A 25218-nucleotide genomic window follows, 5' to 3' on the forward strand; every position below is an offset into this window, starting at 1 on the left:
CATTTGACAATTTACTTCAACATTCAGAACATTGAAAAACAGAAGAAACAATATGATAGAGATACAATGATACAACAAAGCTGCAGTAGCTCAGGCAGAGTTATTTGAATTTTTTTTTTTTTTTTTTTTTTTTTGTCAAATTCAGACACATTATGAATATAAGTGAATAATGTTTAAAAAGAGAAAAACAGAATGGGATTCATTCATCAGGACAGCCGACTTTCACTCCTCTGTTACGGCATATTGACTGATCTCATCAGACTGAGCTGTAAAACACAAAATATTGAAAAAATTACATTCTAATTATTCATAACGATAATCGATCTGGTTAAATTAATCTGTGGGAGAACAGATCAGGGGTGCGTTTCCCGAAAGCATCGTTGGCCAACTATGGTCGCAAGTTCCGTCGTTACCAATAGAGTTCAATGGACATTGCGATGAACTTGCGACCATAGTTGGCCAACGATGCTTTCGGGAAACGCACCCCAGAGAGAGAGAGAATCTCACCATGAGCTCTGTAGCATTTGACTCACACAATGACGGACACGAGCAGATATGGAGAAGCTGCCAGTAGAAAACTGAGCAGTTTGAGAACTGAGAGAACTGGCAATGGAGCTTCTGAACCTGAAAAATTAAACAACCAAATCATTTCATCATCATCAAATGGATTTCCTCATCTATAATAAAAAATAATGTACCGTCTAGTCTAGTGCCACCAACTGCTCAGATTTTACTTTTCTTCATGTGTGTGTATATATATGTTTTTTTTACTTTTAACCCTTTCGATTACAACATTCTTGTGTCATGTAGGTCTCAGTGAAGCCATTGATTTGTATTTCTGCTCACTGACTGTTATTTTGGAGTTTGACTAATTTTATCCAACATATTTTATACTTAAAAGCATCATACAATTATTCTTCAATTCACATATTATGCCACATGCTCCTTTCATTTTGGTCTTTATAAGTGTTTTAAAAGTACTTTGTTTTGTTGAAGTATAAAAAAGATACACTGATCTCAGTGGTAATATTTCCATGGATGTGAATCAGATTGATGTGAAGGAGATTCTCACACTCACCTGAAAGCGTCAGTGTAACTTCATCACTGGTGTGTGTGTATCGTGATCCTCGCGTCTCTCTTCCACTACAGCTGTAATGACCTGTGTGAGATTCACTAACTGAACTGATCCTGTATTCCTGTGATTGACTGACATGAATCTCTGAATCATCTTTATTCCAGCTGTAGGTCCAGCTAGTGACGTCTGTCTCCTGTATGTCACATGTGAGAGTGACCGTCTCTCCTCTGAACACTCGTCCATCAGGCTGAACACGCAATACAGCTTTGGGTCTCTCTGTGAGAAATGAACTGTGTTTAATTTAACTGGCAGAACATGATACTGTTGATGGATGACATTCATTTTCATAATATTACTCTTATTAAATCAGATTGCCACATTACCTCTGACTGTTAGCGTGACTCTATGACCTTGTGCTGTGGAGTTGTTTTCTCTTATTACACCACACTTGTACTCTCCTCCATCAGAGACTCTCACATCTCTCAGTGTTTCTGTTTCATAACCAGATTTTATTCTCTGGAAGTCTTTGTACCAGATAATCCTCCGTCCAGTTGAGAGTCCCACGTCACATCTCAGAGTAACTGTGTCTCCAGTGAACACTGAACTCTGGGGCTTCACAGTTACTCTGAGTTTGTCTGTAAATATTTCATGATCTTGTGTTAATATACAGCCTTCTGTCATCATCTATCACTATGTTTTCTATCATTTATAATAGTTATAATTAATATACTTTTTTAATACTTTTCTCTGTTCTTGTGAGTAATGTAATTTTATGCTGTTTTAAGTTCATCAAACACAAGAGGTTCATTTAAACTTTAAACTCTCAGAATGAAAGTACATGAAGACAAATCCAGTGCTTCAAAGAATCAGATGATCCTTTTTTAATAAATTGATCTTAGAACTATAATTTAAAAAATACTTTTGTAATACCATTTTTACAAAAAACTAAAACATTAATCATTTCATGTTTGTCAGGCTCTATAATCATAACCTTTGGTCTCTCTATAACATCACATAAACAGATGTAGATTAAACATGGAGCAGCATCTGTGACATAAACAACAAACTCTCACTGTACTCGACACTGCTAAACACTTTCTGTTTCTGTTCCACTGTGTAATGTGTGTGAAGACTTGAGGAAATATATAAATCACCTTGAGTTTGTCCATGCTGGATGTTTGAAATCAGCACTACAAATCAAAAGAGACAAATTGCATTGATTTATTTGTTATTGCCTCATTAATTTTCATACATAAATGCATTTAAATCAGTATTTGAATAATTTATGATGGTTATACGGTGGAAGAAAAATAATAAAACAGCCTCATTAACAGAATACTTGTGTGCTTATATTTTTAAATGTTACTAAGACATGTAAAAATAAACTATTCTGATATAAACACTGATCATGTGTTTATGCTGAGATCTCTGTTGTGGCGTTGAGCAGAACTGGAGAATCAACACACACACCAGCTGCATCCTCACAACTTCATTCTGGAGAAAATACAATATTGATTTACAATATCAGTCTCTCCAAAAAAGGCTTAATTTGTCTGCTGATTAAATGCAATTATTATTATTATTATTATTAGATTTTTTTTTTTTTTTACACCAATTCACAATGTCCTTTCAGACAAACACAGACTGTGTTGTTGGGTTAGTATGGAGTTCTTACAGAAGTAAATGCTTTAGAAAAACTACATTAGGGTCAATGACATGACGCGCACAATTTTGTGTCCAAGTGCATTATTCCCTTTTAATTTGATAAATTTATGACATATAACTTTTTTCCATAAAAAATATTTAGTTTGAATAAATTTTTAGTATATTCAAATAATAAATATTACTTTATGTTTTGGTATCTTAAACCCCCAAAATGTCAATGTTGAGCAACCGTCCGTAAAAATGAACAGACTAAGAAAACTATTTAAAATGGTGTTTTAATAAGAGGAAATTCACAAGAAAATATTATGGCAAAATTGAAACCTTTCATATAAACAACTTGCATAAATATCAGAAGTTTAAAACTGTTAAGAGAATTGAAAAACTTTTGTCCAGGATTTGTATATTCTCAGATGTCAGGGTGACAACATGGGTCTTTTATTATGAAGAGAAATAAGACTAACATGATAATGAAACATCCAAATGACCCCAATTTATCCTTGAGGCAGAGATAACAGGTTTGTAAATCTCTCTTTGAGAAAAATAGATACTTTCAAGTATGGGTAAGTTGGTACACTCTCCATTTTAGATAGTACAACCAATGTAAAACTAGGAAAATGCTATTTTAATCTTAACTTCTTCATTATGTATATATGTATGTATATATGTATGAACTTGCTTCATTTTCTATTCCATCAGCTCAACTTTGTTCATTTCTATTATATCAAATCAACTCTATATATTCTTCCAGATCTATATAAGTCAATAAGTGGAGAGATTGAGGGTGAAAGAGGAAGAGTGAAGAAAACATCTGTTCAAGAATAGTTCGCTGATGCTGTCATGACAGAGCTGAAACCACAGTCTGAAGATCTTATTTTCCATGCCATCATTGCTTCATATATGGTAAGTGGCATCATCGTGGTCATTAACGTCACTGGTCAGAGTTTGAGACTGAAGAAACGCAAGCCATCTCACAACATCATCTATACATCTACTACTAAACTCTTGAACAACTCCAGGAGTTTCCAGAACAACAAAACCTGACATCAAATCAACATCTGAGTTTCTGAGATCCCCATCACAAGTAAAGACTAAATGTAGATAGTGAAGATCTATTGAAGAAAACAGACAACTTTACAGAACATGACAACATGTTTGATTCACACATGAACCATAACTAAACTGAACTACAATCACAGTAATGATCAATACACTGATCTCATTCAGCACATCAGGTGTTTTTCACTTTCACACACAGATGTCATGAACTACTGATGGATTTGATGCTCAAAGTATTAGCAGCATAAATAAAAAACAGACCGAATACTTAAAAAGATGAATGGACACTGATTCATTACATAATTATACAAAATGCACAACTGATGCATAAATTAGAAAATAATACTCACAGATCATTAGAGGAAGTGAACTGAGCTCCATCCTGATCTATTAATGACACGCTGTCAAACACACAGTCAGTCTTATAGACTCAACACTTCCTGCACTTAAAGAAGAGAGTCAGAGCAACAGAGAGGAATTAAATAGACACAAAATATCTGATTCGATTAAGTATTGAGTCTAACAGCATCTGACAGCTTCTTTAGCTCAAACGTGTGTTTTTTTTTTTTTTTTTAGGTGAAAGTTACAGGTAATAATGCATGTGTGCATCCTGAGGTTAAAGCAAAACAGATAAAAAACGCCTCAAAATTTAAATGTTATGAAATAAAAGTCAACAAAAATATTTATACTTAAGTAGAAATACCAATAAAACTGCACTGGATATAATACTTTAATACATCTCTGGTTCACTCTTTAGAAGAAACATTATAAGGGTTCTGCCAGACACTTAATAAATAGAACTTTTTAGGGGTTCCCATCATGTGATCATTATATGGATTTAGTTCATTAATTCTGTTAATCAATTAATTGTTTTATTTTAATAAAATGTTATGAATTAAACAGTTTGTAAATTTGTCATCACTGGATTTTTTTTTATTTTTTTTTTATACATGAGCTCAGTCCGTGTCATCGCCGTGTCCACAATGAAAACACTCAAAACTAACTCAAAATCACTCGTATAGTTCAGTTCAAATAAAATAAATACATCTTTTGTCTAGTTTTACGTCAAAATCACTGTTAATCACTGTTAATGTACTCATGTAATGAATAAAAAAGTAACTGTAGTCTGATTACAAGTATTTTAAAACATAATATGATCTATGTAAGGAATAATTGACGACAGGCCGTTGAATTATTAGAAAAATAATGCACACCCGAGGTGGTAATGCGGTCACGACGCGAAGCGGAGTGGCCGTTACACCTCGGGTGTGCATTATTTTTCTAATAATTCAACGGCCTGAAGTCAATTATTCCGCTTATACTACAGTTACCACACCTCGAAACATTGTTCAGATTATGTATTTCAAGACGTTTGTAAAGTTTTGTCATTAAAACGCTCTTGTATGTAGGACTAATTTCTTACGCATCTAATCCAATGTCTCTGTTGCTAATTCCAAAACGTAATTTTAGAGTTAGTAACGGAGGTTTGAGCCACTGATAGCAGACTAATGCTGGGACACACGACTAGCTGACACATATGACTGTTTTCATCGACTGCAGCAGATTTTAAACACCGATTTTGAACACAGACTGAACGCGCTGAACACGCGTTTGGGCATGATCAGTCATAAGTATCAAATTACATCATAACCGGCCTTAAAGTGTGTCCCCGACTTTATGCAGTTATTAATGCAGCAGTTATTAGAGAGAGATGTTGCAATAATGAGACAGAAAAGCATGTGCGTCAATATTATTATTTATTTATTAATTCAATTCGTTATAATTAATTTGTTCATTCTTTTTTATATTATTGACAGATGACAGTAGACTAGCCAAATAAATGAAACACAAAGTCATTTTAACAAGTAGGCCTATCAATAATTATTTATTTGTTATATATTATCTAAAAATCCGTGCTGCAGGACTATCCATTTATTTAGCCTATATTCAGTTTAATTTTCTATTGATTATAGATAGCCTAGGACTATATACTTTATATATTAAAATTAAACTGCATGTTTCCATTGATTGTGAAGCTAGACATTGAAAATTCCAGATCAAGCGCATGCGGCTGCATGTTTTTTCTTGTTTTGAATTGTATCCTATTTTCCGTTATTACAGTTGACTACGCGAAGTGATATGGAACTGTAATGCGGTCAAGACCTGCCTGGAACTACTTTAGCTGTGCGTTTCCCTGAAAATAATGCACACCTTAGAACGTTCTTCAACCAATCAGATTCAAGCATTCAACAGCCCTGTAGTATAAAAGAAGTTACTACTCAGCACTGAATATAATGTACTGGCAGATATATATATATATATATATATATATATATATATATATATATATATATATATATATATATATATGAGGTTTTATTTAACAAAGTTCGGGAGGAGCAGGTTCAGATAATTAACCAAATTATGCACAGCTGGAGATTAATCAGTAATCAACTCAATGACAGAGTATAAATTCACAGCAGACCTATCTCTGTTCATTGAAAGTTTGTCAGCATTTGGCTGCGCCCTATCTTCCCCGAACCAAGCTCTCCCATCCGATGAAGGAATTTTCCGTCCTTTTGGAATATCTGCCAGAATCCTCGGGTATTATATTGCGGGCGTCAAGCCAAATAAACGGGTCCTTGCCACCACAGGCGAAATACCAGCAAACTTCTTCCGCATTTTTTCTAAACCAGATCATTCAAGTAACGTTTTTTCCTGCCATGGAGAATGGTCATAAGGACTGCAAAGCACCACGCTCGCGTTTCGGAAATATGGTAGCACAAATTTTCTTTTTTGGGGAAGTACCCCTAAATGTGAGCTGCATCTGAATCAAATTTTGTGGTGATCGCATAAAGTACTCAAAAGTTACAGCATTTGGAACAAAGGTAGCCTTTTTGTTTAGTCCTCACACATTTGGAAAGCAATTAAAAAAAAGAGTTTTCTGAGTGACATACACAAAACTAAAGACTCATAACTTCAAAACTATAGCAAGGAGAGTCAAAAGGTAGGTATCGTTTGAAAGAACACTTTTCACATTTTTTGAAAATATAAATTAAATTACATTTGGACATTCTTCTGCCGAGAAACTGCTGATAAAAGACAAAAAATAAATATAATTTTTATAATGATAATGCATATCTTTCTTAAATAAGGAAATAAGGTAGGAGGAAAATTCTTTTTTGGGGAAGTCCCTCTACATATGAGCTGCATCTAACGTAATCAAACGTTACAGCCTTTGGAACCAAGATAGCATTTTTGTTGAGACCTTGACGCCCCCTCATGGGCATTTTTTATAGTGTTTCACCATGAAGAATATCTTGTCATAAAAGCAATAGATAAAGTAAATTTTGGGCTCATTTTAATTGTATGAATATGCTGTAAAAAATGAAGTGCCATTTTCAACGATTTTTGAATGTTTCGTGAGATGTATGATGTTTTTGACACATTGCAGTACATAGTACAAAAAAGTATTTTATAGATTATGAATTTTTTTTTATATCTTTATCAGCAAATAACTCAGCAATACTTGAGTTTTTCAAATAGGCTACATTCACTGTAAAGTTCAGACTCTAAGGTTTCAAATGACACCAATTTTGTTTGAATCAAGGCAATATTTTTGAAAAATATGATAATGAATATTTTCGCAGCTAGGGGGCGCCATGGGTGGCGCACGCGGGCGGTACACTCCGGTTTAGAGAGACTAGTCAGCACTCGTTCAGAGTTGATCGAAGTGGTTAGATTCTTTAAAAAGCTGAGATTCTAAGCTTTAAAATGATACATATTTTGTGTTATTCCACGTTTGAAAAAGAGCACGGACGGTTCCGGGAAAATTGGAAAACACTTTGCTCCCCAGAAGGATGAGAGACTTGTTTTTTATCCAAGTATGCATTACTTCATGAGGAATATCTCGTGATCAAAGCAATGGATTCTGTTGTGTGTGGGCTCTTTGTAATCGTGAGAATCTGTTGTCAATAAAGATGTTCGATTTTTCAATATCTATGCATGTTTCATTGAGTTATGAGCTGAAACGTCACATCAAAACAACATAGCATCACTGCTATTGCTACTTCATAGGTGCGCCTCTGGTATTTTTTTGTGTCAGAACGCTATAAGGAATATCTTTAGACCTGAGTGATGGATTATGGTGTGTTTGGGCTCTTTTTAATCGTAACATTCTGCTGTAAATAATGATGTGCCATTTTCCACAATTGATGCATGCTTCATTGAGTTATGAGTTAGAACGCGACATAAGTGCTACATCTATAATAAAGATCTATGTGCGCATTTGTGTTACAACTCCACGAGGCATAACTTTAGATATGAGTGATGGATTATGCTGAGTTTGGGCTCTTTTTAATCGTGAGAGTCTGCTGAAAATAATGATGTGCATTTTTCTACGATATGTGCATGCTTCGTGAAGTTATAAGTAAAAACCAAACGCGAGTGCTTCATGAGTATATATTTGGCTAGGTACGTCTTTGGTATTTTCTGTGTTAGAACTCCATGAAGAATATCTTTAGATCTGACTGATGAGTTTGGGCTCGTCTTAATCATGAGTTCCTGCTGTAAATAACGATGTGTCATTTTTCATGATCGATGTATGTTTCATGAAGATACGAGTAAAAAGGCCAAGTCTAAGCTACCTCGCTTGGCTACGTGCGTTTGTGTATTTTTTGTGAATTAGAACTCCATGAGGAATATCTTTAGCTCTGAGTGATGGATTACGTTGAGTTTGGACTCATTTTAATTGTAAGCATCTGCTGTAAATAATGATGTGTCATTTTCCACAATCGGAGCATGTTTCATGAAGTTACAAGCGGAAATGTGTCTAAAATTCAGCATCCATATATGGTTTACCCATGGGTCTCTTGAGGGGCTTATTTTACAAAAACCTTGCTCAAGTTTAGTAAAAGCCTGAAACAATTATGCTTGTTGTATTCTACTCATTGAGACCTTTCAAATGACATATGACACATGACTATCTGAGCAGTATGATGTTTTTGACACATTGCAGTACATAATAATTTCCTCTTCCTCATAAATTATGTATTAAAAAAAAATCATTTTATCAGCAAATAACTCAGCACTACTTTGGAGATAATCATAATGGCTACATTCATTGTAAAGTTTAGACTCTAAGCTTTCAAATGATGCCTATTTTGTGTTGATCAATGCAGTAGTTTTGAAAAATATGACAATTAATTTTTTCCATAGCTAGGGGGCGCCCTCCGGCGGTATAATCCGTTCTAAAGGAATAACTCAGCACCTTTTAGGAGTTGAATAAAATGTATAGGTGCATTGAAAAGATTCTGAGATTCTAAGCTTTAAAATGATACCTATTTTGTATCATATCATTCAGTGGTTGCTTAGTAATTTGATTATGAATTTTTTTCATGGGGTGCCGTCCCGCCGGCGGGACGCTTAGGGTTTAAGGGGTTAAAGAGCAGCGCCGCAGATTCAGTACCGGTCGGCCAGCCAGACGCTCTCAACCCCGTTGGCTGAACTCGGCGAGCGCTCCGCTCCGTGGTTAAATTTCGCATTGCATTCAGTTGTTCAGTTATAACGAGGGGAACACGTTTTTAAATGGTGTCGGTCCAAATTATTTTATGTCATTAACGCGCTGCTTTCTTGTGGCTAAAACTCACAAGCACAGTAGCTCGCGGCCTCGTGCATTACGTGCTGAACGCATGCGCTCAGAATCTTTAACCTAACTTATATCGTTAACTATGTCCTGCAATTCATCTGCATAAATCGCGTAGAAACTTAGTTATAGCATAAATGTTTTTATACATGGTTACAAGCAATGTGCTTCACACCAATAGTTTAGTGATCCTTAAATGAAACAAAATTAAACAAACACAAAGTGCCTAAACTAAATTTATGCAAAGCGTCGTCTTTTACGTAAGCTGTCTCCTTAGAAACCAGCAACAGATAAACGAACAATCGTTATCGAAATCAGAGTGTACTTTGACGTTGTTAATCATCAAACGTTCAATAATTGATCTTTCAGCCCTGCAGTTTGGCTAAGCTCTGGATTCCAAACGCAGGTTAAAACCATGGGTTCAGCCTCATCAAATCCTGGCCATTAATTTGAACACAGTTGATCTCCATTATATAAATAAACAAATAGGACTTTCGGATCTCATCCACCTCTCAGACAGTCAATATTGTTCTAAGCAAACTGATATCTGTGCTCGGTCACTTAAACAACAGAAACGCATAATCCTGCAACGATTTCATCTCTAACTTCCTCTCCATCGCGTCTTAGATTAACGCACAAAAAGATGACCATCGGCTCTCCAAGCCCCACTCTCCTCCTCCATTTGCTCATCCACACACTGCAGGAGCTCATTTCCTGGTTTCATGTGAGTCTGGTTATTTTTTTTCCTCTGCCACAGCAGTGATGTTTCCTCTGCTCCCACAGGTTCTCTGTAACTCTGGCTATTTGCTCCATTGCCGCAGCAGTGATGTTTTCTTCTGCTACCACAGGTTTTATCTTACTCCGGCTTTTCCTCCATTGCCGCAACAGTGATGTCTCCTCTGCTCCCGCAGGAGCTCTGTTCCCTTAGCTAATCTTGTTTACTGCCACTGCAGTGTCTCCTCTGCTCCCACAGGATTTCCGTTTCTCTCGCTATTTTTCTCCCCTGCCACAGCTGTGACGTCTCCTCTGCTCCTGCAGGGACTGTTTCTCCAATCCACGTACACTAACGTCACTGATAGTTCCTATAGTGCTGGTTTAGACCCTACTCTGAAGGAGGAGCTAAATTAGTTCCTCCAAAAGAGTTCCTAGAACTAAAATTGTTCCTAGTTCCTGCGGTGCGAATGCGCCGACATCCGGGTACTTTCGCCAATAGTTCTAGGAACTATGAAAAGGTTCCTGCAGTGCGAAAGCCCCTATTATGTATGGTAATGTCAATGTGTCATGCAAAGAAAAGGAATTAATTGAAAACTATAGTCTCATATAGCCAGATCTATATAGTCTATGCCTGGTCTCAAATTTACTTTATAATCAAACTATCATAACAGTGTAATTTTACTTACCTCATCTGTCGACATGATGCCAGTGAATTGCAGAGATGGTCCAAACATATCCACAATAAACAGATGCTTTCTTAACTGCTACTTTCTCACCACTGTCATTTTAGCAGTTTATTTTGTTACTGAGAGGAAAGCATGCAGCACATATTTACATATTCATCTAAACATTGTTCTCAGCAGCGTGGACAGCGCCTGGATGCAGCTAATTCTCTACTGCTTCAGCAGTGATGTCTCCTCTGCTCCCGCAGGTTTTCTGTTACTCCGGCTATTTTCTCCACTGCCACAGCAGTGTTGTCTCCTCTGCTCCCGCAGGAACTGTTTCTCCCGCTAATTTTCCACTGCCACAGCAGGGATGTTTCCTCTGCTCCCACAGGTTTTCTGTTACTCCGGCTATTTTCTCCACTGCCACAGCACTGATGTCTCCTCTGCTCCCGCAGGAACCCTGTTTCTTTAGCTAATCTTGTTTGCTGCCACTGCAGTGATGTCTCCTCTGATCCCGCAGGAACTCTATTTCTCTGACTAATTTTCTATACTGCTGTAACAAGGCTGTCTCCTGCTCCCGCAAGAGCTCTGTTTCTCTGGCTAATTCTCTACTGCTACAGCAGTAAGGTTTTCCTTCGCTCTCATGGGTTACTGGCTATTTTCTCCCCTGCCGCAGCAGCAATGTCTCCTCTGCTCCTGCAGGAACTGTTTCTCCGGCTAATTCTCTACTGCCACAGCAATGAGGTTCCTTTGCTCCCTCAGGATTTGTTACTCTAGCTACTTTCTCCCCTGCCGCAGTAGTGATGTCTCCTATGCTCCCGCAAGCTCTGTTTCTCTGGCTAATTCTCTACTGCCATGGCAGTGAGGTTTTCTTTGCTCCCACAGGATTTGTTACTCCAGTTCATTTTCTCTACTGCTAGCAGGGATGTGTCTGCTCCAGCAGGAGAACTGTTTCTCCGGCTAATCTCATCTTCTGCTACAGCCTTTCTCCGTTCAGCGAGCTTCGGTCTCCCAGAGGATGTGCTGTAGCATGCATCTAAGTTTTCTCTTCTCTGTCCAGCGAGCATTGGTCTCCCAGCGGACAATGCATGCATCTATGTTTTCTCTTCTCTGCAAGCATCGGTCTCACAGCGGAGAAAGTCCTTCCGTCCAACCTCATAGACTGCCCAAATAATTCCAAACGCGAATTCTTCTCGCCGCTCGGCCACCTAAACCATGCTATACACATAATTCAGCAAGGCCGCCCTGTCATCACGCACCTCCTCGCCTTAAGTTTATGTATAACTTACTCTAATCAGTGGAATGGCTTAACCTTTTTCTTCGATTACATCTCTCCCCCCCTCGATTTAAGCTGTTGACAGCTCCTTCCAATCGTCGTCACTGCTTTCTCAGGGGGGAAAGTGGTCAACTAACAGAATCCTGGTCCATCGCGACAAACTAAACTATGCATTGCATCAACAAAGGTCATTCTTACTCACCCGTGTTAATTGCCACTCCTCAGATGCCTCATCTGGAACTCCGCTTGATTAGTTTGTAACAACTGCCAAACTCGTTCCAGGAGCACAAAATCAAATCGCTGACTCTCTCCCATTACTCTTTCCAGAAATTCAGGACGTTGGTGTCAGAAGCATAAAAAGCTTAATAGAGCTATCTAACCAGCATTCAGTTTTCAATAAATTAGTCTACGGTAAGCCTGCCCCCGCCATAAATAAATCTCAAACATCCCTTCTCATTAAAGGGTTCAAGAACTTATCCCACTCGTCCGGATACCAGTCAATCGTTGCAATTGACATACTCACCAAATGTATTCCAACACTTCCATTCCACCAACTCCTTCTGCACACTGGAAGCACGTCTGTCCTAACTGTCTTCAATTGACTATCACATCTAACGTCGACTCAAATACCTATCCTTCAATCTCAGATTTACAGATCGTAGATATCGAAACCATATTTTCTTCATTAAACAAGTAGTAAACTGATCAAGCAAAGGTCACTTCGTTTATATTTTCAATCCGCCAACCCCCATCCAACTGTACCACTCTCGTTTGATTTACTGCAGTATAAACGTTCAATGTTCAAATCCCTACTCGGCCCACATCAGAAGCGTTCAAAACCTACATCAGATCCAGCCGCTTCCACATCAAAACGCTCACCAAGCCATAATTAAATCATTCATTTCCATCACCTGCTGCGCTCAATCCATCGTCACTCTCAGTACCAGTACCAAGTTCCAACCCACTTCCAGTATCATTTGGTTCGCTGCGTTCAAGCTCGATACAATAAACATCTACAATACAGCGTATATTTTTTTTACAAACAATGGCAGGCTCCCCCGTTCGCACACGTAATGGCTCCTCGTTCAAGGGCCGGGCTCTGTCCCCCTTCCGAAGCGCTGATCGAGCCCTTCCGTTCGAATCGCAGTGAGAGTCTGCCCGTCTTAGTCATCATGGGACGGCCGCGCTCGTGTCGCTGTGTGGGCTCCCCATTCGTCGGGCCGCGAGGGTTCTGTTCCCATGTCCCAGCCCCCTTCGAAGCGCCGGTCGAGCCCCCCGACAGAGTCCAGCGGGCGCCCTCCCTTCCGCTGGCGAGGCCTACCCATCCGATGCCGTGAGCATCCAAGTTCCCGTCGGACGCTGCGAGGGCCCTCCCAGTTGAATGGCTAAACGCTTTCTCAAATCACGCTCGTAAAAATCTTGCGTCATCGAGTTGACAGTCCAACTGCCGAATGGGCTTATCCGTCCGATGCCGTGAGCATCCAAGTTCCCGTCGGATGTCGCGAGAGCCCTCCCGGTCGAACAGTCAAGCTCGTTTTAGTAAGTACCTTCTCATGCCCTGCACTTTTTGGGGGAATTAATTGCACATCATTTTACGATTGCTGTCCTGCGCTCACCTGGCTTTTATGGGGGGAGAACTTTGGGTTCGGGCCTAACTCCGAGCTCGGAGCCCTCCCCCCGGACAGCACGCCAAATACGCATAAACTTATTGTATTAATTATATGTAGATGTGAACTCGTGAAATGAGGTTTTATTTAACAAAGTTCGGGAGGAGCAGGTTCAGATAATTAACCAAATTATGCACAGCTGGAGATTAATCAGTAATCAACTCAATGACAGAGTATAAATTCACAGCAGACCTATCTCTGTTCATTGAAAGTTTGTCAGCATCCCTCCTCCACCCCATCTCCTCACTTCCAGTTCCATCTACACTTACTAACTGGGGGGAGTACTTTGGGTTTGGGCCTAACTCCGAGCTCGGAGCCCTCCCCCCGGACAGCACGCCAAATACGCATAAACTTATTGTATTAATTATATGTAGATGTGAACTCGTGAAATATATATATATATATATATATATATATTGTTGTGTGAAACATGCAATTTGTTCTTTTATGACCCATATAAACACTGTAAAAGATTTCTTATAAGGGAAATCTTTATATAAAGGAAAACATTGTAAAAGATTACTTATAAGGGAAATCTTTGAATAAAGGAAAATGTATCCTGTGTTTTGAGCATTTATTAAAGGAAATAATAGGCTAAGATAGAAATAATACAATGTATTAGAAAGCATATATTTAGTGAAATGGAAGAAAAAAGTATTACCTGGTTGTTGTATTCTAGACCAAGAAGAGAAGACGGTGGAGGGCCCGAGCTCGTAAGAGGAAAACAAGGCAAAGGAAGGCGTCTTTTATGGAAGTTGTAAAAAGACTGAAGGAGTTGACAATTGCTCCAGACCTGGGATTGGATAAATTGTCTATATGTGATTGAAAATGTAATGAAGGGGTGTGATGAAATGAATTATAAAAAAGTACAGTGAGACATATGAGAGGCAGACGCTGTGAAGGAAGACGGCCTCTCCCTTGTTTGATGATCCAAGCCTGACACCTGCTGGCGAAGCTTGTGAACTGACAACTCTTGAACTTTACTTTGACTTTCGATATATGTAAAACAATTATTATTGTAATAATAAACTACTAATAATTGATATAAAAAGAACCAACTTGCCACAAGTCTCTGCATTGTGAGAGAGTTGAGCTGAACTAAACCACGGAGAAGTTTTTCTTCTAAGTTGTGAGTATGGACATTCAAATACTTATTATTTATAACGAATTCGACTTACTTTACCTTAACCTGAGAATAAATAAAAATAAGGTAGAAGGTGTGGTCACCATAAAACAAATATTATATATATCTTTTTTTTTTTTTTTTTACCACAATGACCAGCACAAGCACTCTGTGACCCAAAACCAGTGACTTTAACTTCTTTTTGTGTCACTTTCCCAACACCGACATCAGTGATGCTTTTTGAAGATATTTGAGCTTCTCCACTATTTGTTGAAGATGTATGCTTCTTTATTAAATAAAGCAGAAATTCAAGACATAGTGAAACAAATAAAGACTAAAATGATACCTTCATATTAATTACAAAATCATTTTGGCAAACAATGAGGATAAACACTTGACAATTTACTTCAACATATTCAAAACAGAAATAAAGAAAAAAAAATATGACAGATACGATTAGTGAAGCTGTAGTAGCTCAGGCAGAGTTCATTTAGGCCTTAAGTATGTCAAATTCAGACACATTATGAATATAACTAAATAATGTTGAAAAAAAGAGAGACCGAATGGGATTCATTCATCAGGACAGCTGACTTTCACTCCTCTGTTACAGCATGTTGATTGATCTCATCAGACTGAGCTGTAAAACACACGAGATGTGGAATAAGGGTTAATTATTCATAGTGATGGTAGATCTGGTTAAATTAATCTGTGGGATAACAGATCAGAGAGAGAAAGAGAGAATCTCACCATGAGCTCTGTAGCATTTGACTCCTATAATGATGGTCACGAGCAGATATGTAGAAGCTGCCAGTAGAAAACTGAGCAGTTTGAGAACTGAGAGAACTGGACCTGAAAAATTAAACAACCAAATCATTTCATCATCATCAAAACTTGTTAGATTTTCTAATCTATAATAAATAATAAGGTACTCTCTAGTGCCACCAGATTTGACTTTTCTTCTTTAACTTTTAAATCTTGCGATTAAAAAATATTATTGTCATGTAGGTCTCAGTGAAGCCATTGATTTGAATCTTTGCTCACTGACTGCTATTTTGGAGTTTGACAAATATTATCCAACTTTTAAACCAACATTTATTTACAGTCATCAATCATGTCTCTGTCACTGTTCATCATTCATACTTAAAAGCATTACAATTATTCTTTAATGCACATATTTCAAAGAGTTTTAATAGCACTTGTTTTGTTGAAGTATAAAAAGATACACTGATCTCAGTGGTAATATTTCCATGGATGTGAATCAGATTGATGTGAAGGAGATTCTCACACTCACCTGAAAGCGTCAGTGTAACTTCATCACTGGTGTGTGTGTATCGTGATCCTCGCGTCTCTCTTCCACTACAGCTGTACTGGCCTGTGTGAGATTCACTAACTGAACTGATCCTGTATTCCTGTGATTGACTGACATGAATCTCTGAATCATCTTTATTCCAGCTGTAGGTCCAGCTAGTGACGTCTGTCTCCTGTATGTCACATGTGAGATTGACCGTCTCTCCTCTGAACACTCGTCCATCAGGCTGAACACGCAATACAGCTTTGGGTCTCTCTGTGAGACATTAACTAAAGTTTAATTTAACTGACAGAACATGATACTGTTGATGGATGACATTAATCTGAATAATATTGTTACTATTAAATCAGATTGGCACATTACCTCTGACTGTTAGCGTGACACTATGACCTTGTGCTGTGGAGTTTTCTCTTATTACACCACAAATGTACTCTCCTCCATCAGAGACTCTCACATCTCTCAGTGTTTCTGTCTCATCACCAGATTTTATTCTCTGGAAGTCTTTGTACCAGATAATCCTCTGTCCAGTTAAGCGTCTCACGTCACAGATCAGAGTAACTGTGTCTCCAGTGAACACTGAACTCTGGGGCTTCACAGTTACTCTGGGTTTGTCTGTAAATATTTCATGATCTTGTGTTAATATACAGCCTTCAGTCATCATCTATCAATGTTTATGGCTTCTATTATTTACACTTAATGCGTCTTAATTTTACCTCACCCTTCAGCTCATTATGAGTAATGTAATTGTATGGCTGTTTTATGATCTAACATGAGCATAAAGAAGATGTAGAAAGATACAGATCCTGAGAGACATGGCTTGTGAAATCGGATGCTACTGTAACTCACAGTTCAGTCTGTCTAACATGCAGCATCTAGAAATGTTCACTAGTACATTTTTGCAGTACAAGTTGCAGTTTATTAATTCTTCATATATAATTTAAGCAATATCCTTTCTATGAGTGATGATCACTCACCCGACACAGTCAGAGTCACTTCATCACTCCAGTAAGAGCAGTCTGATCCTCTGCAGCCGCAACACCTGCACTTCTGTGTGATCTCTGCTGTGATCTTGAACTCTTTCTCTTCAGAGTCGTGCTGTTTATCATCTTCATCTTTATCTTTAAAGTTGTGCTTTCTATCAGCATCACACTTCCATCTGTATCTCCATCCTTCCCCCTGTAAGTCACATGAGAGAGTGACAGTCTCTCCTCTGGATATCTGTGATGGTTTAGGCTGAACAGTCAGAACAGCTTTAGGTGTCTCTGAAAGAACTGAACAAACAGAAGTTATGATAAAACATCCAAAAGAAACCAAGATAAGTGGATAAAAGAAGATAATGAAAATGTATTTCTCGGCTGTCCAGTAATTGTGCAATACAATTAAAATCTCAATAAAGCTCTGTTCCTCTTGAAACATCATGCCCTGCTCGCTGAGAACAATAACCTCACTTTATTTACAACCACCTTCTTTTCTTCTGTGCAAATAAAAGCCCTTCTTATCACGTCATCACTTCTCAGTGTAACAGATTTCTGCGGTGAAGAGGATCAGACTCACGTGGTAATATCAGTGTCACAGAGTCACTGATCTCTGACTTCTGTCCATCACTTCTCTCTCCTCTACAGGTGACATCACTGCTTATCTGAGATACACCAGTTTTGGCGCTGAATTCTCTGTCAGAGCTGAAGGACTGAGATGATCCGTCTCTAAACCAGCTGTATGTCCAGTCGTCTTCAGTTCCTGGTATTTCACATCGGACAGTGACGGTTTCATGTTTGTCAGGCTCTATAATCACTACAGCCTTTGGTCTCTCTATAACATCACATAAACAGATGTAGATTAAACATGGAGCAGCATCTGTGACATAAACAACAAACTCTCACTGTACTCGACACACTGCTAAACACTTTCTCTTTCTGTTCCACTGTGTAATGTGTGTGAAGACTTGAGGAAATATATAAATCACCTTGAGTTTGTCCAGGCTGGATGTTTGAAATCAGCACTACAAATCAAAAGAGACAAATTGCATTGATTTATTTGTTGTTGCTTCGTTCATTTTCATACATAAATGCGTTTAAATCAGCATTTGAATAATTTATGATGGTTATACGGTGGAAGAAAAATAATAAAACAGGCTCATTAACAGAAAACTTGTGTGCTTATATTTTTAAATGTTACTAAGACATGTAAAAAATAATTCTGATATAAACACTGATCATGTGTTTATGCTGAGATCTCTGTTGTGGCGTTGAGCAGAACTGGAGAATCAACACACACACCAGCTGCATCCTCACAACTTCATTCTGGAGAAAATACAATATTGATTTACAATATCAGTCTCTCCAAAAAAGGCTTAATTTGTCTGCTGATTATATGCAATTATTATTTTTTTTTTTTTTTTTTTTTTACACCAATTCACAAGGTCCTTTCAGACAAACACAGACTGTGTTGTTGGGTTAGTATGGAGTTCTTACAGAAGTAAATGCTTTAGAAAAACTACATTACGGCCAATGACATGACGCGCACAATTTTGGGTCCAAGTGCATTATTCCCTTTTAATTTGATAAATTTATGACATATAACTTTTTTCCATAAAAAATATTTAGTTTGAATAAATTTTTAGTATATTCAAATAATAAATATTACTTTATGTTTTGGTATCTTAAACCCCCATAATGTCAATGTTGTGCAACCGTCTGTAAAATGAACAGACTAAGAAAACTATTTAAATGGTGTTTTAATAAGAGGAAATTCACAAGAAAATATTATGGCAAAATTGAAACCTTTCATATAAACAAATTGCATAAATATCAGAAGTTTAAAACTGTTAAGAGAATTGAAAAACTTTTGTCCTCAATTTGTATATTCTCAGATGTCAGGGTGACAACATGGGTCTTTTATTATGAAGAGAAATAAGACTAACATGATAATGAAACATCCAAATGACCCAAATTTATCCTTGAGGCAGAGATAACAGGTTTGTAAATCTCTCTTTGAGAAAAATAGATACTTTCAAGTATGGGTAAGTTGGTACACTCTCCATTTTAGATAGTACAACCAATGTAAAACTAGGAAAATGCTATTTTAATCTTAACTTCTTTATCGTTTTTAAAAATTCTATGTATGAACTTGCTTCATTTTCTATTCCATCAGCTCAACTATGTCCATTTCTATTATATCAAATCAACTCTATATATTCTTCCAGATATAAGTCAATAAGTGGAGAGATTGAGGGTGAAAGAGGAAGAGTGAAGAAAACATCTATGTTCAATAATAGTTAGCTGATGCTGTCATGACAGAGCTGAAACCACAGTCTGAAGATCTTATTTTCCATGTCATCAGTGCTTCATACGGGAAGTGGCATCATCGTGGTCATTAACGTCACTGGTCAGAGTTTGAGACCGCAGAAACACAAGCCATCTCACAACATCATCTATACATCTACTACTAAACTCTTCAACAACTCCAGGAGTTTCCAGAACAATACTGTAACCTGACATCAAATCAACATCTGAGTTTCTGAGATCCACATCACAATTAAAGACTAAATGTAGATAGTGAAGATCTAAGAAAACAAAGACAACTTTACAGAACATGACAACATGTTTGATTCACACATGAACCATAACTAAACTGAACGACAATCACAGTAATGATCAATACACTGATCTCATTCAGCACATCTGGTGTTTTTCACTTTCACACACAGATGTCATGAACTACTGATGGATTTGATACTCAAAGTATTAGCAGCATAAATAAAAAACAGACCGAATACTTAAAAAGATGAATGAACACTGATTCACTACAACATTATACAAAATGCACAACTGATGCATAAATGAGAAAATAATACTCACAGATCATTAGAGGAAGTGAACTGAGCTCCATCCTGATCTATTAATGACACGCTATCAAACACACAGCCAGTCTTATAGACTCAACACTTCCTGAACTTAAAGAAGAGAGTCAGAGCAACAGAGAGGAATTAAATAGACACAAAATATCTGATTCAATTAAGTATTGAGTCTAACAGCATCTGACAGCTTCTTTAGCTCAAACGTGTTTATTTTTTAGGTGCAAGTTACAGGTAATAATGCATGTGTGCATCCTGAGGTTAAAGCAAAACAGATAAAAACGTCTCAAAATTCAAATGTTATGAAATAAAAGTCAACAAAAGTATTTATACTTAAGTAGAAATACCAATAAAACTGCACTGGATATAATACTTTATAATACATCTCTGGTTCACTCTTTAGAAGAAACATTATAAGGGTTCTGCCAGACACTTAATAAATAGAACTTTTTAGGGGTTCCCATCATGTGATCATTATATGGATTTAGTTAATTAATTCTGTTAATCAATTAATTGTTTTATTTTAATAAAATGTTATGAATTAAACAGTTTGTAAATTTGTCATATCAACCACACAGGGGCGCTGGTGAGCACCCTTCTAAACCTACTTCACAGTCATGTGCATCCGATTGCCATTTTATACCCACAAGAGCATACGCAACCCATAGACGCAACCCAGTCTCTTACTACTGCGTATCTATACCACGAGTTTTCATTTTCATTTGGCGTAGTATTTACACGCCAAAGTCACATTTCGCGTTCATATGGTACGCAAAACCCTCCCGTTTATGGCGAGTGGATAATGCCACGGATAACTTACCGAAGTCTACAGTCGTGTACTTTTACGTGACAGAAGGGGTACGCCGCACCACAGACGGGTGAAACCAACGTGTGACTCCAACGTCGCATCACAGCACGTCGCACCACTGACGCGTGACTCCAACGTCTCACCACAGCACGTCGCATCACAGACCCGTATGGAACGCCGTTGGGGACAATACCTATTATATGCAACGCGTGAAATTTGGACGCATTAACACGCACAGTTTGTACGCGTAAATACGAAGTATATGTTCGGGTGTCGCGTCAGACCGCACAACAGCCAATAGCGTTGCTCTATTTAGGATTTCATTTGCATTTGTGATGCGATGGCACGTTGCTGTATACATATATAAACATCAGACGACATTTCTTTCCGTGAGGGATGATGTGCTGTTAGGTAAGCAAATACCTATGCAAACGTCACACGTAACATTTGTTCGTGAATGAGATCGTAATTTTACGTTGGCATGTACATAGGCAAGCGTAAAACTTTAGAGTCAATGATGCATTTATACGTTGGTTGTGATGTCAGTGCTGTGTCATCTCATCTGAATGCAGGTTTTTTTGTCTCCGGTAACGTGGAAAAGTGGATTGCTCTCTACGATGGCTCTTAGAATTTTTTTATTAAACTGTCAAAGAACTTTTACTGACTGCGTTCAGTTGGCATCCTCTTATAACAGGCTATATACACATGTATAACATATGTTAACATGTATACAACATACAACACTGGATACGGCCATAGCCAGGGTGTCAATAATTATACATAATAGTGCCAATAAATGCCATAAATCATTCAACTTTAATAAATACAATGAATAATAAAGTTAGCAAAGGCTAAATAAATACTAAATACTGTGGCTATTGTTTTTTTCAAAATGACTAATGACTAAATGAGTAATCTCCGAGTGGGCCAGCATCAATCTGGTATGAGAGACTCTGGAATGCTCCTTGAAGTCGGGATGTCAGTTTGACTGGAAATAATTAATACACATATACTGTATGTGTACTGTATATGTCAGATAAAAATAATCTAATAACAACAATATATTGTAACAATCACAAATTTAACAATTATATTATAACAATAGGGCAAATACAAAAGCAGAAAACAAAGCACCAGTAGCCTATGACAATTTACAAATCTTTTTTCAACATTTAAACACAGACACAATCATACAACACATAAACATTACAGAATCACTACAGCAGGCGGACCACGTAAACTGTGGGGCAGCCAGTCCAAGTCCAAGTGTAAATAGCAACAGTTGTGGATTCAGTAGACATTTAGATGCTATTTACTTATAAATAGCGACAGATAACGTTACTATTTGCTCATCAGTATTGTTGTGCATTAAACATCCTGCAATATAACTGACATTAGATCATTAGATTTATAAAACAATATTTAAATCATGGCAACTTATTGAGATATTAAAGACCTAGAGCTACCCCTAACCTTACCCTAAATGTAACTTTTATGAATTAAAATGAATTTTAAGTCAAATAATTTTTATTGAAAACAAATGCGTTTAATAACTGTAAAGTTATTAAAAAAAAAAGCGCTGTCAGTGGGAATAGAACCCCGGTCTCCCTTTACACGTTACGCCACAGAAACCGCTGACTAAAGAGGTGACTTTTTCCACATATAGGGTAGACTGGCCTAGTGTAATTAGTTCTGCCAACAAGTAGGCTATTTGCAGTGGTCCAAATAGACACCTCGAATGTATTAACCAGAAGGGAAATATGGTCGTTTACTTTACCTACAGGACAAATTCCTTTAACGTTACAAAATAATATAATGTTAATTCATGCAGTCATTGAATGTATTTAATCATTGACTCTAAATTATCACCAGTTTAACTAAAACAGAAAAAATTGTATGTGGGTGGGAGACATGACATGCAATTCTACCCGTCCATGATGTCATAACCTATTAAAAATGGGTATTTGTTAAAAATATATATCTTCATGTTGTTCCTCTGACAAGATATTATTACAGCATACCATAGCTGTAGTAGGTGTATAAAGACCTCTACTTCAAAATTTTATCTAAACATCAAAATTGTCATGTGGTGTGACTGTCCGAGATATGTGTGACCTTACTAATATGACAATATATATCAGCAAAGTATAAATAATTGATAGATTTACAGTTTAAGTAACAGAATTAGGCCATTTCAACAGACACAGAAAGTGTTGATGTCTGTGTATGATTTTAAAGCAAGTTCTGGACAAATACATTTTGTCCGTAAAATAGGCGTCAAATGGTGTGACACTGCAATCTATATTTTTAACGGGCAATAATTTGGACATCATTATGATGAAGAGGTCCACACTCAACCAGGAAGTTGCAGTGCCATCTCTGGAGTGGTTTGCAAGGTCAAGAGTTGAGTTCTGGCTTTTTAATTTTTAATTAAAAAGCTCTGTATCTGATATGCTCACTAGTGGTCAATGTTTTGTGTCTTATGGTGTGACATTATTTACATAAAAATTAAACACTTTTATACAAATTTAACTTATTAATTCTTAAAAATCATTCCTGCCATGTGGCAAATTACATGCTAAGTATAAGCTAGCTGTTTTTAGTTAACCAAGAGATTAGCTTAACTGAACAAAACGTCAGATGGTGTGACACTGTATCATACGGTGTGAGTGTTTTTCTAAGTCACACCATATGATATATTTGTCACACAATATTACATACACCTTTTTTAATGATAAATAAATAACTATTCAAAACATATTCAATAATAATAGTGAATGTTTAATAGTGAACATTAAATTACCTATACAATTAATGTATTTCTTTTAAATTTTATACTTAATTTAATGTTCTTGAAGTGAGATGGTGTTTGATTTACTCATTTTTATGAGTTTATTATAATTTTAAAAGTTTTAAAACAATGTTAGTATGTTTTTTTGATTAATGTTAACTGAATTAATTGAATGATGAATGCAAATAAAAAACAGGTTTTTTACATTGACAAATCGTGGAGTGTTGCAGTTCATCATATAGTGTGACACTATATAATTTGGTGTGACATTCAGAATTGTGCCAGTAAAAATACTTTCTTAATCATAAATCATAAAAAAGTCAACGGAACACAAGAGAAATAGTATCAGCAAGATTCACAAGCATTTTCATAGATTTATAACCGGGTTTAACATAATTAATCTAAAATATCTGGAAAGGCTGAGGAGAGATTACTTACTTTGCATGATGATTTAGAAAAACAATACAAAATCTAATTAATCTGCACAAAAGAAATGTTAAATCTTAAGATAGTAATGAAAAAAATGTATGTTGAAGTTAGTTACTTAGGGAGAGTATATCCCATTTTCATTTTATATAGAATAACGTTTATGTCACACCATATGACAATTTTAGGCACGAATGCAACAAATTGGTGAATAAATCCAATTTCAAATACAAAATCTAAAAGACCACATATATTGTGGGAAATGCAAGAGTCAGTACAACACAACTCAATATTTTTTATGCCTAATATTTGAAGTAAAAAATAAAAACTTTTTTCAGGCGTCTCCCACCCATGTCGCACATCAAATAAGACTCAGAAATATTACACGTTCAAAAATGTCATGTTTACACGACGAAAACGTTCGTCTAGAAACACGTAACAAAAAAATACACGGCCATAAATGTTGCGTTAAGGCGATACAAACGATCGTGTCTTTAAATAACATGACAAAAAACTTCGCGTTTAGACGTACAAAACGTTGGCGTTTACACGGACCAAAAAGACGCGTACAAACTGTGCGTGTTAATGCGTCCAAATTTCACGCGTTGCATATAATAGGTATTGTCCCCAACGGCGTTCCATAGTTCACCTCTCAGTTTGCTTCGCGATCGCCAAAAAGTGCACAAATCACACCTCATACACCTCATATACGTTACTACTGTGACGCCGCCGTGACGTCGCCGCCGGTCTGTCGTCTGACGTCTCTATCAATCCCATTCAAAAATAGACACGGACTGACGGCGACGGAAGGGTAGACTGCTCCTTCGCCTTCTTCAGGGTAGACTTAGAAAAGGCATTATCCGCTCGCCATAGGCTACCCGTTAAACTTCTATTGACGGAAAATGCGTATGCATTTTTTTTTTTTTTTTTTTTTTTTTTCGCGGTATTCTACGGGATTTTAGAATTTTTTTTTTTTTTTTTTTTTTTTTTTTTTTTTTTTTATTAGAACATGTAATTAACATTACAGAAAAAAAAACAGGCATGAGTAACATAAACTCCAAGGATGATAAAATAAAATAAAAATAAAGAAAAAGAGACATTCATAAGACGCCAAATACAGATTCATAATACCTTACAATAGACATA

The 25218-nt window shown here is 36.9% G+C and overlaps 2 protein-coding genes across 2 annotated transcripts; both read right to left on the bottom strand.

Moving 5' to 3' along the window:
• Nucleotides 1-233: 233 nt before the first annotated feature.
• LOC307155228 (B-cell receptor CD22-like) lies at nucleotides 234-4177 on the bottom strand (the record flags this gene model as incomplete). The annotated part of the gene is made up of 6 exons (XM_079865790.1): nucleotides 234-266; nucleotides 508-624; nucleotides 1011-1351; nucleotides 1459-1710; nucleotides 2230-2265; nucleotides 4147-4177. The coding sequence occupies 6 exons, from the start codon at nucleotides 4175-4177 to the stop codon at nucleotides 234-236; spliced, it is 810 nt and encodes a 269-aa protein (XP_079721916.1).
• Nucleotides 4178-15455: 11278 nt separating this feature from the next.
• Nucleotides 15456-21013, bottom strand: LOC307155229 (leukocyte immunoglobulin-like receptor subfamily B member 2; the record flags this gene model as incomplete). Its single annotated transcript, XM_079865791.1, has 8 exons — nucleotides 15456-15522; nucleotides 15633-15734; nucleotides 16177-16449; nucleotides 16558-16806; nucleotides 17169-17465; nucleotides 17749-18003; nucleotides 19544-19710; nucleotides 20868-21013. 8 exons carry the CDS (start codon nucleotides 21011-21013, stop codon nucleotides 15479-15481), a joined length of 1533 nt encoding a protein of 510 aa, XP_079721917.1. The 3' UTR covers nucleotides 15456-15478.
• Nucleotides 21014-25218: the final 4205 nt, after the last annotated feature.

Source organism: Squalius cephalus, assembly GCF_949319135.1.
Source record: "Squalius cephalus genome assembly, chromosome: 3".
In the NCBI taxonomy this organism is placed as follows: domain Eukaryota; kingdom Metazoa; phylum Chordata; class Actinopteri; order Cypriniformes; family Leuciscidae; genus Squalius; species Squalius cephalus.